Here is a 15,548-nt window from a genome sequence, read left to right as displayed (position 1 = left end):
GATGAGTATGGATTTGAAAGCGGCAACTGGGCCCCCTGCATCTGTGAGCATGTGTGAGCATGTACGTGGCGTGGAGGCTCTTGGCTGCCCAAAGAGAGAGGGGATATGAGCAGAGAAAAAGAAAGTGCAATCTTCAGCTTATAAACATGTCACGTAGAGTCTTACACTCGGCTATGTTGCATTCTCCACATTCCTCCAACCCGGCTGGGCTCAGCGGTGAGCCCTGGTCCTCTTTAGTCTCACATGTGGGTGGGTGGTGTGTGCGTAGGTCAAGATCCCAGACCATGTAGGGGTGTGTCTCCACCTGGGTGTTACGCTACTAGGGGTGATTTGGATTGGAACTCAACTGCAGCTTGTAATCTCCCTAATTACAATAGTGAAGAAATGGAGAATCCTTAAGTATCAATACTGTAGCTTTAAGAAAAGAGAGAATCACTGGTAACTTGATTCAACCGAAGTTTTAATAAGTGTTAACTTAAATTAATTGCATTTAGGCAATAATCCAATAAGAAGAAGTGCAAGTAATCAACAACACAAAGTTCATTATTAAGTATTCCTTCAGAGATGCATTAAGTAACATTAGTTCATGAGAACAATCTTCAACAATAATCAAGTAGCTAAGGATATTTGCAAAGCAAGAACAGTTCATAGTGAATAAGCATGATGGAAGTTGTCCTTCATGAGATTAGTTACTTGAAGCACTGAATGTAATTGCAAAGCAAGAAACAGTTCATAGCGAATAAGCATGATGGGAGTTGTCCTTCATGAGATTAGTAACTTGTAGCAATGAAGGTTTGAGTAAGCAAGCATCAGTTCATTAATAAATGATATTGCAGACAAATAGCTGAAAGATATACTTAAGGTTAATATGGGTAGTCCTCCAATAGTTCAGAAATATGGTCCACTTGTAAAGTAGCAAAGTATCCGTTCTCCAGTAATCCTTTATGGCATGCAGCAATCCTTGGATTTTCTCAAAGGCTGGAATGGCTTGTCTGAGCTTGTGGAGAGGTAAGTCTGGTGGAAGTAGCTCCCAGTAGCTGATCCTGTGGAGCCCGCGGTTTCACGGAGGCAGCTCACACGTTAGCTCACACAATCAATCACAAAGCACCCTCTCTCTGGCCCAGTCTCCCTAAATACCGTCAGAGCTGTGTCAGAGGGGGGCGGGGTCCGGCTCCTCACCGCTGAGTGCCGAACCCGGAAGTGTTACTCCATGACACTGGGGGAAGATGGTCTCTCAGTTACAGAGTGTCCATTGGGGGAACATGTTTTCTTTAATGGCAATCCCACCCCTCTCTCGGCTACACGATAGAGTCTTGTGGTGCCCATGGGGTTACGTGTGTATAATAGTCCCCCCTATCAACAAACTAGGAGACATGAGCGTGGCTGTGGTGTAGGTGAGCCTTGGGCGTCAATCATGGTGTTGGCAAGCGAGAGTTCCGGAAGTCGATGCAGGGGGTGAAAAAAAAAACCTAGATATAATTTTGTCAAAACTTCTGAATTATATGGTGCGGGCCACTGTGCTTGTGGGCTTACTCGGTAGTAGATCATGGAAGTCCATGCAAAATAAATTCAGGAACTATGGGCATGGTAGCGGTGTAGGCAGACAAAAATAAGAAGGGTCTCAGAGGTACATTGCGTTAATATGCTGAGAGCTTGCACTCATAGAGGGTGGTTAAGCCAGATGTACCCAGAGGGCGGATGGCCTCCTGGCGTTCCCAACGGTGTCTTTGTGGCAATGCGGGTCTTGGGTGAGGTGGCCGGGGTTGGGCATTAAAATCCAGTGGGTCAGGCCAGCGCATGTTAATTGCAGGCAGTTGTAGCTCGCGGCCCAGGTCCACAAAATCGCCATGTGTGCAGACCAAGAATGGGCCAGATTGGGTGAAAACCAGTAGTCCTGTTGGCATCTGCGAATTTTCTGTGTTTGAAGGATCCTGGTCAACGGTTACTTGTAATGTAGACATTTGTGCAGGGAAAAAAAATGGTAGTGAAGGGATTCACAGTTGTCTGTTCATTTTGTGACCATGCTATTGGTTATGTTAGCATCTTTCACAATATTTGGTGCACACGTGTTATCCAAAAAAAACTATACACTTAACAAGTAGGGTATATGTTATTGATGTATGCACCATAACCACTACCAATCGAAAATGGCTTGGCTGCTTACCATGTCCCCTGGCACATCCCAATGGTAAAGTGTTAAACCATTTTCTAAAGGTTTCACACTTACCTGGGTCCCCCGTGCACGTCAGCATCCATCTTCAGATATTGCTAAGGCAGATGTTCTACATTAGTGATATCAAATCTCCATGTATTTGGACATGTTTTCATCCGTGTGTTTAGGTAGGCTAATGGGGAAGTTTGTTATTAGTAACTGCGTGTGTAAAAATGATTCAAAGCAACCCAATCTCTTGTAAATGAGCATTTCTTAACAATTTTTTTCAGTCTTTTCCAACTCAGCATCTTTAAAACTGATTTATAGTTTCATTACAAATACCATTAAGTAAGGTATTGTTTTTGATCATTATACGTACATACCTAGGTCAATTATTATTATTATTTTATTATTTATATAGTGCCAGCAAATTCCGTAGAGCTGTACAATCAACTGTATGTGCAGATAATTTGTTTTTATTTTCCATTAGCACATTTGAGACCCCTATTTAAAATAATCTTTAAAATGTTTTATCCTCCCAAGTTTTCTGGTAAGAATGGACAAATAACTGAAAAATGTAATTTACATAATTTTTACATTTTAGGTATCCCTAAACAGCAATCTTTACAAAACATTGCTGTTTTGTCCTATGTTGACACGGAAACCTTGTAAAGATTTTTAATTAAACAAACTCATAGTGAAGAAGCTAAATATTCTAAGCACAATATAAAAGTGATGATAGCTGTAGTAAATTGTAACCGTTTGCATACGTTATGTGGTATAATTGTCCCTTAACATTTTTGCTGCAAACCTATACCACAGTGGTTTGATAACTTTCTTGCAATTCTGTCTATGCTTGTGCATTGCACCATGTACATTCTCTTCTATTATTCTTTTTATGTGAATAAAGTTCCTTTTTTTTTTTTTTTGTATCGCTAAAAGAAAACACACAAAAAGCTAAACAGAAATGGAAGCTTGGCAAAATCAGAACGATACAAGTCAGGACACCTTCTTATCCTAAGGGAAAGAGGGTGAACGATCATTAACATTTACAGCATTTAACTCCTGCCCACATTTTTCGAGCCAGTGCTGGGAAATCGTTTCATTATAAAAGGACAGGAAAAACACAGTAAGCTGTAAAAGGGGGCAGGACTAAACCTCAAAAGAGGAAATACATTTAGGCAGAGGAAACCACTGTAAGCTGAGAACAGACATGAAATATGAAGTCCCCTTCTTTGCTAGACCACGACACATCCATGTGAAGGACCGGCCATAAAGTAAGTTTCGAATTCTGGATTCTGCGATATGGATCTTGGAGTTGAAAGTCGTGAATTGGGGTGGCTGAAATTCTGTGTTTACGGGGTTCTAATATTAAAAAGTTACACTGAATTATTCAGACTTGTAATCGTAAACCATTAAGGAACAATGACACTCTATGCCAGGGTTAGGCACCCTTCGGCACTCCGGATATTTTGGACTTCATCTCCCATGATGCTTTGCCAGTAGCACGGCTGTAAGAGCATTGTGAGAGATGTAGTTCGCAGCATCTGGAGTGCCGATGGTTGCCTACCCCTGGTCTATGCTGTCTGTTCTTTAATGATTCTACATCAAAATAAAAAGACTCACTCGTTTAAGAACCGCAGTGGATCTGTCAAATCTAAATAAGCATTGTAAGCCGAATAGCCAATGCCCTCTGAAAAGCCCCTGTCAAATCTCTAATAAGCAGGGCATTCCGGGCTGGCATGAGAACGTTAAGGACTAGATTGTGATGAAGACAAAGTTTAACATTGGGTTATTTAAGGGTTAATGAGTAGAACGTCTTGTAATGCTGTAATGAGTCTGATCCGCGAGCGTTTATTTTCTTTTTTTAAAAGTCTTTTAGGGGATTTTTATCATATCCAGTAAGTGCTGTGATCTGGACTTCAGCGAGATGTGTTTTTCTGACAGATAGCACAGTAAGAGTTAACCAAGGTTCTAGAGGAATGCGTACATGTCTGTTGCCTTATACTGAATTAAGCAATGTGTGCGTGAGAAGTGCTCCAAAAAAAGAGGACGTAGGTTTATGCTGGAGGGCGGAAGGACTGGTGACTAAAAGAAAGTGTTCTACTGGAAATGTAGTAGATACCTGGAATGGCCTCCCAGTGGTTTTGCATGAATGCATTGAATGTGCAAGGCATAATTCTGTCCTGAAGAGTAAACAGATACACATGGGCTGATATTTTAAAATAGAGGCAAGGGTGGACATAGTTTGTTATTATGTGTTGTTAAAATCTGTCACTTTGTTTGTTTGACAGACTGCAAGTTATATCTGTATGCAATCTGTATTTATTTATTTGTTCTAATTTACCAAGGATTTCATGATAAATTCAAACATTTACCCTGTGAAAATCTCATTACCAATGAGCAGGGAGCTGCAGGACAGGGGAATGTATGTGGCTGATTGCTCTGTTTACGTAGATCATATTTATTACCTTTCTTTCTGCTTACTGGAATTTAGTTTCTATTCTCCACCTCTTGGCAAAACACAAGTTGCTGACGGAATGCATGACTAATATGCACTCAACTTGACCCATTTAAAGGGGAAGAGTCGAAGGGACAAGTTAAAAAAAAAAAAACTAATTTTTAGTTTTTACAGATTATTTTACCAAGAAAAAAGGCAATCTAATAATACAATTTTTTAGTGTTGCTATTTTGTAGTATATACACTTGACTGCGAGTTGTGTTAAAGGGACACTATAGTCACCTGAACAACTTTAGCTTAATGAAGCAGTTTTGGTGTATAGAACATGCCCCTGCAGCCTCACTGCTCAATCCTCTGCCATTTAGGAGTTAAATCCCTTTGTTTATGAACCCTAGTCACACCTCCCCGCATGTGACTTGCACAGCCTTCCATAAACACTTCCTGTAAAGAGAGCCCTATTTAGGCTTTCTTTATTGCAAGTTCTGTTTAATTAAGATTTTCTTATCCCCTGCTATGTTAATAGCTTGCTAGACCCTGCAAGAGCCTCCTGTATGTGATTAAAGTTCAAGTTAGAGATTGAGATACTATTTAAGGTAAATTACATCTGTTTGAAAGTGAAACCAGTTTTCTTTTCATGCAGGCTCTGTCAATCATAGCCAGGGGAGGTATGGCTAGGGCTGCATAAACAGAAACAAAGTGATTTAACTCCTAAATGGCAGTGAATCGAGCAGTGAAATTGCAGGGGAATGATCTATACACTAAAACTGCTTTATTTAGCTAAAGTAATTTAGGTGACTATAGTGTTCCTTTAATTTATGAACTATAACTATACACACAATGTGCCCTAAAACAGCTGACATTAAATAAAAAAAAAAGTTATAATTCGGGGCTAGAGATTTATTTTCCCACCCACATGTCTTATTTAGATTCAGTTCTTCAATCGCCACCATTTGCAGTTTAGTGTTTAATGACTGCAGTATATCTATTGCGGACTATGAAATGATCAGGGAATATTTATGCATTAAGGTTTTTTGGATAGGAAATTTTGATTTTAGAGTTTCTAATAGATTTAGAGATTCGATTCGGTTTAAATTGCAATTCGTCCTAATTTGGTTCGATGTAGTGTATCGGCCGAACTCCCGAACTCCAAGACTAAATATACATGAATCACTAACCAACTGAAACGTGCAAGGGCTGAGCATGGTCATTTAGTTTCGTGATTCTAGATTAAAATAAAAAAGAATGATTGATCAAATCTGGCGTTTTTCTTATTTGCTGCCCAAGTCTATTTTTCTATGGAATGAAACGTTGAAATTATGGCTCATACATGGCTATGCACGCTTATATAATAATTAAAATCATTGGTCTTTAGAGATTTTTTAATCGAAATGCATTCTACCCACTCATATATCTACTGGGCTAACTTAAATGTTTGTGGGCTCTGAGTAACACTCTGCTTATTAGATCCCAGTTTTAGTCCCCCTTCCCCTCACTCCATCCCAGCAACCAATCAGTTTACTTTATCCCATAAACCATTTTCAGTTTTAGTACCCCATGTCTAACTGTGCCTCCAGCTCATGTAGTACTAACTGCACTCCATAAATTCATCTTTACACAATTAGTGGCACTGTGTTTGTGTAAAAGTGAAAAACAATTCAGTGTCTATTTTGTCTAGCATTGTATTATGCCAGAAGTCAGTCCGGCAGAACCAGAACAAAATGTGTCAATATATACATAGGCTGACAACAGTTTTTACATAGGAAACTGGCATGAATGGAAAATTATAGCGCAAACTGAAAAAACACACAACAGTTTTTTTTACAAAACCCCCAATCTATTTCTGACCCTCATTTGCAATCTTTAAGTTTGGATTCCAATATTGTTGAATGGGTAAGGCAGTGGCTGAGTGACAAGCAATAGAGAGTTGTAGTAAATGGAGTATATTCGAAGCATGGGCTTGTCACCAGTGGGGTACCTCAGGGATCTGTACTTGGACCCATTCTCTTTTTTTATTAGTGATATTGCAGAAGGTCTTGATGGTAAGGTATGTCTTTTTGCTGATGATACTAAGATATGTAACAGGGTTGATGTTCCAGGAGGGATAAGCCATATGGCTAATGATTTAGGTAAACTAGAAAAATTGTCAGAGCTGTGGCAACTGACATTTAATGTGGATAAGTGCAAGATAATGCATCTTGGACGTAAAAACCCATGGGCAGAGTACAGAATATTTGATAGAGTCCTAACCTCAACATCTGAGTAAAGGGATTTAGGGGTGATTATTTCTGATGACTTAAAGGTAGGCAGACATTGTAACAGAGCAGCAGGAAATGCTAGCAGAATGCTTGGTTGTATAGGGAGAGGTATTAGCAGTAGAAAGAGGGAAGTGCTCATGCCATTGTACAGAACACTGGTGAGACATCACTTGGAGTATTGTACGCAGTACTGGAGACCGTATCTTCAGAAGGATATTGATACCTTAGAGAGAGTTCAGAGAAGGGCTACTAAACTGGTTCATGGATTGCAGGATAAAACTTACCAGGAAAGGTTAAAGGATCTTAACATGTATAGCTTGGAGGAAAGACGAGACAGGGGGGATATGATAGAAACATTTAAATACATAAAGGGAATCAACACAGTAAAGGAGGAGACTATATTTAAAAGAAGACAAACTACCACAACAAGAGGACATAGTCTTAAATTAGAGGGACAAAAGTTTAAAAATAATACCAGGAAGTATTACTTTACTGAGAGGGTAGTGGATGCATGGAATAGCCTTCCAGCTGAAGTGGTAGAGGTTAACACAGTAAAGGAGTTTAAGCATGCGTGGGATAGGCATAAGGCTATCCTAACTATAAGATAAGGCCAGAGACTAATGAAAGTATTTAGAAAATTGGGCAGACTAGATGGCCCGAATGGTTCTTATCTGCCGTCACATTCTATGTTTCTATGTTTCATCTCCCTCCCTGCCTCTCTCTACAAATGGGAACACAGACACTGGGGAAAATGGAGACCCTGAGACATTAGGGTCATAGTAGCCCCTAGTCTCTCAGTGTCCCTGGTGTCTCTCACTGTCCCCATGTCTCTACGTCTCCCTAGTGTCTGTGTCCCCACAGTGGCCCCAAGTCTCCTAGTAGCCCCTAGTCTCTCAGGGTCCCCGATGTTTCTCGCTGTCCCCATGTCTCCCAGTCTCCCTAGGGTCTGTGTCCCTAGTCTCCCAGAGTTCCCATGTCTTTCCCAGTCTCCCCTAGTGTCTGTGTCTCCATGTCTCACAGTGTCCCCTAATGACATGGGGACACTGGAAGATATGAGGACAAAGACTCTAAGGGACTCTAGGAGACATGGGGATACAAACACTAGGGGACACGGGGTGACATGGGGACACTGACACACAAGTGGACACAAAGACATGGGGCCACTGGGCCACTTTGAGACACGGGCACTCCCAGTGTCCCCATGTCTTACAGCCAGTGTCCCTAGTATCTCAGTGTCCCCATATCTCCTAGTGTCCATGGTGTGTCTCAGTGTTCGTAGTGTGCCAGTGTCCCTAGTGTCTCAGTGTTGTTGTTTTTTTTGAGGAGACTGGGATTTTTTATGAGGAGACTGGGATTTTTGCTACGTGCGCATCACGTGCGCATCACAGAGCCACTTAGTAATTAAACTTACTGTAAATTGTTGTTGGACTGTTTTAGATTTTGTGTTTTTAACTACATTATAAAAATGTCAAACTCAATTGCATAAGTAACTGGCATAAAACCATCTCCAATTCTCAGTAATAAACCTCCCTCATTCTCACTTCCAACCACACCTCTGTGTATTAATGTTTTGGTACCTGCCTTGGGCAAAGTGCCACTGATTTACAGGTGTATGCTTCAGTGGCTTCCCTGTCTTCAGTCTGTTTCACTTAAGGCTGCCAGATACGCATTGCTGTCTTGGAGACCTCTCTTTGTGGCAGTGTTTTGTATGAAAAGTGCTGAAAAAAAAACATTCCAGTGAGACTTTTTTTTTTTTTTTTAGCCAGTTCAACATTACACTACATTGGCGAGTACTGAATTTTAAGATTAAAAATATTTTGATAATGCGTAGAAAGTAATGATCCCGAAATGGAAACAAAAATCTGGATATAATGAGACACAGATGTAACTTTTTTTAAGCAACGATATATTTTTAACACAGTATAACAAGTTATTGCATTACATAACAATAAATGTAAAATAGAACACATTAGACAAAAACAAATAAAACATTTAATAGACAAGAGTATGTTAACGCTTTCCAAGCACCATAACCACTACAGCTCTTTATAGTGGTTATGATGTCAGGAGTATTTTGGCAGCCCACCCCTGGTGTAACGAACAGTTATTAAATAGTTCTACTTCGGGAGTCCACTAGACGCCACTCCCCACTTAGACTACTAAAGTAGGTGGGAAGGAACACCCATTAGCTCTCCTGGGCTATTGAGTTGAGTCAGTCAACTGGCACTCTTGGCCAATGATCTAAGCCCTGCACTGCAGGAAAGCTAACAGGAGAGATAAGAGAAGTTCCTGCTTAGGATGGGAGGATGGGAGCGGGCCCAGCAGACCCCAAGTAAGAAGTCACACTGTTCAAAAATACTTTGATCCTTGATTCGTTACAATGGGGGCGACCTCCCACCATAGTGCTTTGAGTATTCCTGGAAATACAAAAAGAGAGCGCTTAAGTGATACATTATCCTGTCCTATTGTGTTTAATATGTGTACCACAGTTTCTTGCATTGACAGCACACAGCTTGTGTCTTCCTGTTGGGCTAAACCAGACACCAGAATATCTCCTATACAGTAGGAGCTTAACAATTCCGCAGAAATGTAAAAACGGCCACTGGGGAAACTACTAGCACAATGGCCACCCAGCTACTGTTTTTTCATTTGAATATTTGACAAAAAACTTTGTTGGTTTTAAATTCCCACCTCATGGCAATGTTTTGATTGGAAGATATTAGTTTCTCCGCTGGATGTCTTCCAGCATTGGTTCTTAAAGCAGAACTGTCACTTCACACACACCTTTTAATTTTCTAATTATTTATCCCCTATTTATAGCAAATCTTTTTTTGTGAGGGCTGAACAATAAAATGAAGTGTAGATATCCACACATCTACCTTGGAACCAGGTGCCTCCATCTTGTTTCCTGTCAATGGTCATTATAATTTTGACCTTTTTCGCCATTTAACATAGTGAAAGAAAAAATGAAACGTTGTTTTTGTAATGCTTCTCATTTGCATTGTGTGCTTTGGCTGTGCCAGAACCGAACTGGATTGTGATGTAATTCGCTAAATCTCTATTTACACGTATTAAACAAAAAACGAGGCATCGCATAAAAGAAACCCAAATAAAAACATTAACTCAAGCTAAAGTTGTTTAGGTGACTAGTGTCCCTTTAACTCACTGACGACTAGCCTTGAATAGGTTATGTGCTGCACTCGACATTATAAGATAATATTGCTTATATTTGTGGATAAATCACAGGATGTGAAAGAGATAGAGAATAAAGCTTGACGTATTGTTTTTTGGTTTTTTTTGTAATTGTTTCTAAGAAAATAGAGGTTGTTCCTCAGTAAGCAGAAGGAAATCACCCGCCCCTAATACTGACCATAATGCAGACAGGACATAGGACCAGGCCAGCTGACCTCTATAGAATACGGGCACATGGGCACACCAACCATGCACTCTTTAACCCTTTAACGTTCAGAAGGTTGCATAACAAGTTGCAAACAAATAATATGATCCCATGACCATATTTTTTAAGAAACAAGTAATTTTTTTTTGTTAACAACTGCCTATATAATAATACTAAATGATTGATGTGGCTTTAAAATGAGAGCTATTTCTAGATGTTGTAGGACTGGACAGATTCACTGCTTTGGATTTTTTTGAATGGCACGGAATGCCTGGTCGACTCATTTTATATAATAATCACATTTTTTAAAGCCTAAGAAAAAAATGAAGCAAAGCAGGATTTTTTTTTCTGTATGTAAGCAATGCTTCCTCAAGATATCTGAAACTCTTGCCTAATAGATTGCTTCAAAGACCAGTTTTATGCATTAATCATAAAAATATTTGCCCTAGGGGCAGAGATCTAATCGGCATATTTACTGCTTTAAAATTACTTGGCTATGAGGAGGAAATGTTAAGAGTTGGAAGCATAAAATAAAAATAGAAAATCTTCGTGAGAATCATGAAACTTTAATTCGAACTTAGGATTTGTAATATACTCCAAAACAATTACATTATGTGAGAAGCAAACAATAACAGTGTAATGTACACATTAAATCCACTTTGTCTTTAAGGCTATCATTCTTCAGGGTAAGCCAACATGCAACATTTTACTGCCACAACTTTGCTGTGGGTCTATGTCAGTAATTTCTATAAAAACCCTCATTAATAAAAAATTTTATAACAAGACTGTTATTGGAAATTGTGTGGGTTCAACTATCTAGCTAAAGTAGAAGTAGAACGCAACATTCTGGTAGCCACGTGACTACCTCTGCAGTGCTACTAAATCAGGTGATCAGGTGTAGGCTGGAGTGCTGGAGGTGCATACCCCTGTACTAGACCGATGACTGTCAATGTCAAGTTACAAGCAATGAGTTATGAGACAATGGTGGACATAATGAGGACAGAATTAGGAGAAAGTTTTTATTGTACAAAAACATGTCAGATGTTTATTAAAAGAACAATCCAAGCACCATAATCACTACAGCCTGCTATAGTGGTTATGGTGCCAGGAGTATCCTGGCTCTCCCTCGGCAGTTTTAGAATGCGGACCACTCTCTGCAATTGAAAGTGAAAGCCAGAAACTCCTGTTAGGAACTTACGCCAGCTTTCCTAATCTAAGGCCAGCATTGGTGGGCCTAGCTCAGACAGAGAGCTTTTGGCTATCACTTAGCTGTAGTGGAGGCAGGGAGCAGCATACTGACAGACTCCAGGTGAGAAATCATACTGCGCACTGTAAAGGCTTGGAATGTTCCTGTAACCTCAAAAGGGCCTTCCCACTAGCCTGATGTTGGTGTGTCTAGGGAATATTCCATATGTTTTTGGAACCTAGCAATGCTTTTGATATCTCTGAAATATACATCTCACAATTACTATATCCTTTGTAAACAGCCCCATAGAGAATAAAAAAGTTATCTCCTAGCTCGAGAACGACCTTTGAGTCTGTGGGTGAGTCATTTTAGTTTTGTAACAGATATTCCTAGATCTACTCCACTGAATATTTTGTAAATGTTCTTATATTTACACTGGCCATTTTAGGACAATGCTCCCTTCATCTTGCTTACATAGAAAGTTTGTGCCAAAGTGTGTGATGGGTAAATGCACTTAACTTTTTTGTCGACTTTGCATCTACGCTTTGAAATTCTATTCCACTTAGTCAGAATACATCAAAAGATACTACGTATCCAAAATTTCCCCACTGCAGAAATTGTTATGTCATTTCGCCTAGTGAACTAACCAATTGAGTAGGTGGGGACCTTGAGTACAATTGACAAATATTTTCACAGCCACTTAAAAGACAGGTTATGTGAATGAAAGAGGTTTCAAAGCAGTTAACAGGAAATTCTAAGCTGAGCTTTGGAGCCTCTTTCAACAATAGAAACAATTTCTATGTTTGAAATTCCCCGAACATCAACCTTAATTTAACCTTCCTTTTACCTTACCCAAAACATTAATTATCTTAAGTGAAATGTTGGGTTAATTGCTTGGATAATGTAATTGGTATCTAGCTTATAGGTGTCAGAATAATCTTGGAAATAACTTCAGGTATTCAAAAAAATAAAAATAAACTTTCAGAGTATTTATTGCCCATAGTGAAAAGATAAGGTTGCGAAAAATCTCATTAATTTGGTAGTTACCTAAAGACAGGAGGACTGATCGTTGGAAACATTCTCCTTGTGGAAGCTCTTGGTTTTCAAATTAGACAACAGCAACTACACATACATATTAATACACATATACATTTTAAGGTTGAGTGCCGGTCATTTCGTTGATGCATATAATTACATGTGTGCGTATATAGTAAAAGTCTTTTTATCATTCTAATCCATACCGTTGCATTTTTGCAGAGTTTAAGGAAGCCTTAATGACATGAAGATAGTGGTGAACCTATTAGCGATACCAACTCCAAACAGCATGGCGCATATAACTACACTATTTTGGTTTCTTGTATTGTGGAATGTACATAATGGTAAGTAAAGCGTAAAACTGAAAAAATTGTAAGCTCGTTTGTACCTATATGCCCAACCGAAAATAAAGATTGACAAAAAAATAATAAAAAAAAGTCATATATTAAAATATATCAAAAACATGAAAATATGAAAACATTATTTTTGAATATTTAAATCATGTGAAAAGTTTACCCAAAAATATTACATAATTTGAAAGGAAAATTATTTGAACGGCTATTAAGGGATAATATTCAGGAATTCATTGGGAAGAACTGTGTTATTAGCAATAATCAGCATGGTTTTATGAAACATAGGTCATGTCAAACTAACCTAATTGCATTCTACGAAGAAGTAAGTAGAAATATAGATCAGTGTGTTGCAGTGGATGTGATCTACTTGGATTTTGCCAAGGCATTTGATACGGTTCCTCACAATAGGTTAGTCTTCAAACTAAAAGAAATTGGTCTAGATGAATATTCTTGTTCTTGGGTAGAACATTGGCTTAAGGATAGAGTACAGCGAGTTGTCATAAATGGTAAATTTTCAAGCTGGACAAAAGTGGTAAGTGGTGTCCCTCAGGGTTCTGTTTTGGGACCGCTTCTATTTAACATATTTATAAATGATCTTGAAATGGGCATTGAAAGCCATGTATCAGTGTTTGCAGATGACACAAAACTTTGTAAAGAAATAAAATGTGAGCAGGATATTGCCTTGCTTCAGAGGGATTTGGATAGATTGGGGGACTGGGCACTAAAATGGCAGATGAAATTTAACGTAGAAAAATGCAAAGTTATGCACTTCGGGGTTAAGAATGCACAAGCAATTTACACCCTAAATTGTAGTGAACTAGGGATAACCACACACGAGAAGGATTTGGGAATTGTTATAGACAACAAATTAGGTAGCAATATGCAATGTCAATCTGCCGTTGCTAAGGCCAGTAAGGTTTTGTCATGTATAAATAGGGGCATAAATTCTCGAGATGAAAATATAATTTTGCCTCTTTATAAATCGCTGGTAAGACCACACCTTGAATATGCTGTGCAATTTTGGGCACCTGTTCTAAAGAAAGATATCATGGCACTAGAAAAAGTGCAGAGACGAGCTACAAAATTGATAAAAGGAATGGAGCATTTTAGTTATGAAGAAAGGTAAAAAAATTTAAATCTCTTCAGTTTGGAAAAACGGCGCCTTAGAGGGGATATGATAACATTATACAAATATATTCGGGACCAGTACAAACCATTATCTGGAAATCTATTCATAAACAGGGCTATACATAGGACACAAGGTCACACATTTAGGCTTGAAGAAAGGAGATTTCATCTAAGGCAAAGAAAAGGTTTTTTTACAGTAAGAGCAATAAGGATATGGAATTCATTGCAGGAAGAGGTGGTTTTGTCAGAGTCTATACAGATGTTTAAGTTGCAATTGGATAAATACTTGCAAAAACATAACATACAGGGATATAATTTCTAATTAGTGGGGTAATAGCTGCTTGATCCAAGGAGACATCTGACTGCTATTTTGGGGTCAAGAAGGAATTTTTTCCTAGTTTGTTGCAAAATTGGAAGCGCTTCAGACTGGGTTTTTTGCCTTCTTTTGGATCAACAGCAAAAGCATATGTGAGGAAGGCTGAACTTGATGGACGCAAGTCTCTTTTCAGCTATGTAACTATGTAACTATGTAACTATGTAACTATGAAAAGCTTAGCCAACAATATTAAATCGGGGCCATACTAAGAATCCTTTATGTTTAAACATACATATACAGCAAAGATATTGAATTTTAGCATAGATAAAGGTCATGTGATAGGCCGTGTGTCCTAAGACTGCTACACACCTGATGCTTAACATATCTACACACCACTCCACCCCAGGCTGGCTGACTGCTTACAGGTAGTATGTGTAGGGTCCTGTATTAGGTCCTGTATTAGGTCTATCCCCTGATACTGTGTTACCTACACTACACACACACACACTGCATCTATTATACACACACAGCATCCACTATACACACACAGCATCCACTACACAGATACACTCTGCATCCACTACACACACATGCACACACTGCATCCACGTTACTCTCAAACACTCACCATATCTACTATACACACACTGCATCCACGTTACTCTCAAACACTCACCATATCTACTATACACACACTGCATCCACTATACACATACACTACATCAGAGAGAGGCAACCTTCGGCACTCCAGATGTTGTGGACTACATCCCCCATAATGCTCTTACGCCTATAATGCTGGCAAAGCATCATGGGAGGTGTAGTCCAAAACAGCTGGAGTGCCGAAGGTTGCCTATGCCTGCACTACATCCTTGTGGGCGGACTCAGGGCTTGACCCTATGGGTAGACTCACGGGCAGGCCTTGATATATGGGACTTGGTATAAAACACTATAACCACTACAAGTAGCTGTGGTGGTTATGTTTCATTGTGTGTACCTTCAAACTATATTTATCAATAGACTCACGGGATCAGCTAAAAACCTATCAATTCTGGAGGAACATATGTGATTTATTTAATAAACAGGGTGCTGACAATTGTGCTGTAAAAATTAAAGTTGAAATAATAAAAACTGCCAGGGGGGCTGTTTTGTTTCGAAATTTGGCAAGTTGGTGGTAAACTCAGTAGAACGTGGTTTTGTGTGACAATGGCGGTAGAGAAGGTGGAGATAGATTGGTAGATCGTCTGGTTAAGGGAATAGACTTTTCA

General features: G+C 39.2%; 1 protein-coding gene across 1 annotated transcript in view; it reads left to right on the top strand.

The window, feature by feature from the left end:
* The first annotated feature begins 3,285 nt into the window (after nt 1-3,285).
* LOC134571812 (uncharacterized) overlaps nt 3,286-15,548 on the top strand; it is a 38,285-nt gene continuing 26,022 nt past the window's right edge. The window contains exons 1-2 of the mRNA XM_063430419.1: nt 3,286-3,429; nt 12,709-12,830. Of these exons, the coding sequence (XP_063286489.1) occupies nt 12,731-12,830 (100 nt within the window). The 5' untranslated portion in view covers nt 3,286-3,429; nt 12,709-12,730. The remainder of the gene's footprint in view (nt 3,430-12,708; nt 12,831-15,548) is intronic.

The sequence above is a fragment of the Pelobates fuscus genome, chromosome 8 (genome assembly GCF_036172605.1).
Source record: "Pelobates fuscus isolate aPelFus1 chromosome 8, aPelFus1.pri, whole genome shotgun sequence".
Lineage (NCBI taxonomy): Eukaryota > Metazoa > Chordata > Amphibia > Anura > Pelobatidae > Pelobates > Pelobates fuscus.
This window is presented reverse-complemented; position numbering and strand designations above follow the sequence as displayed.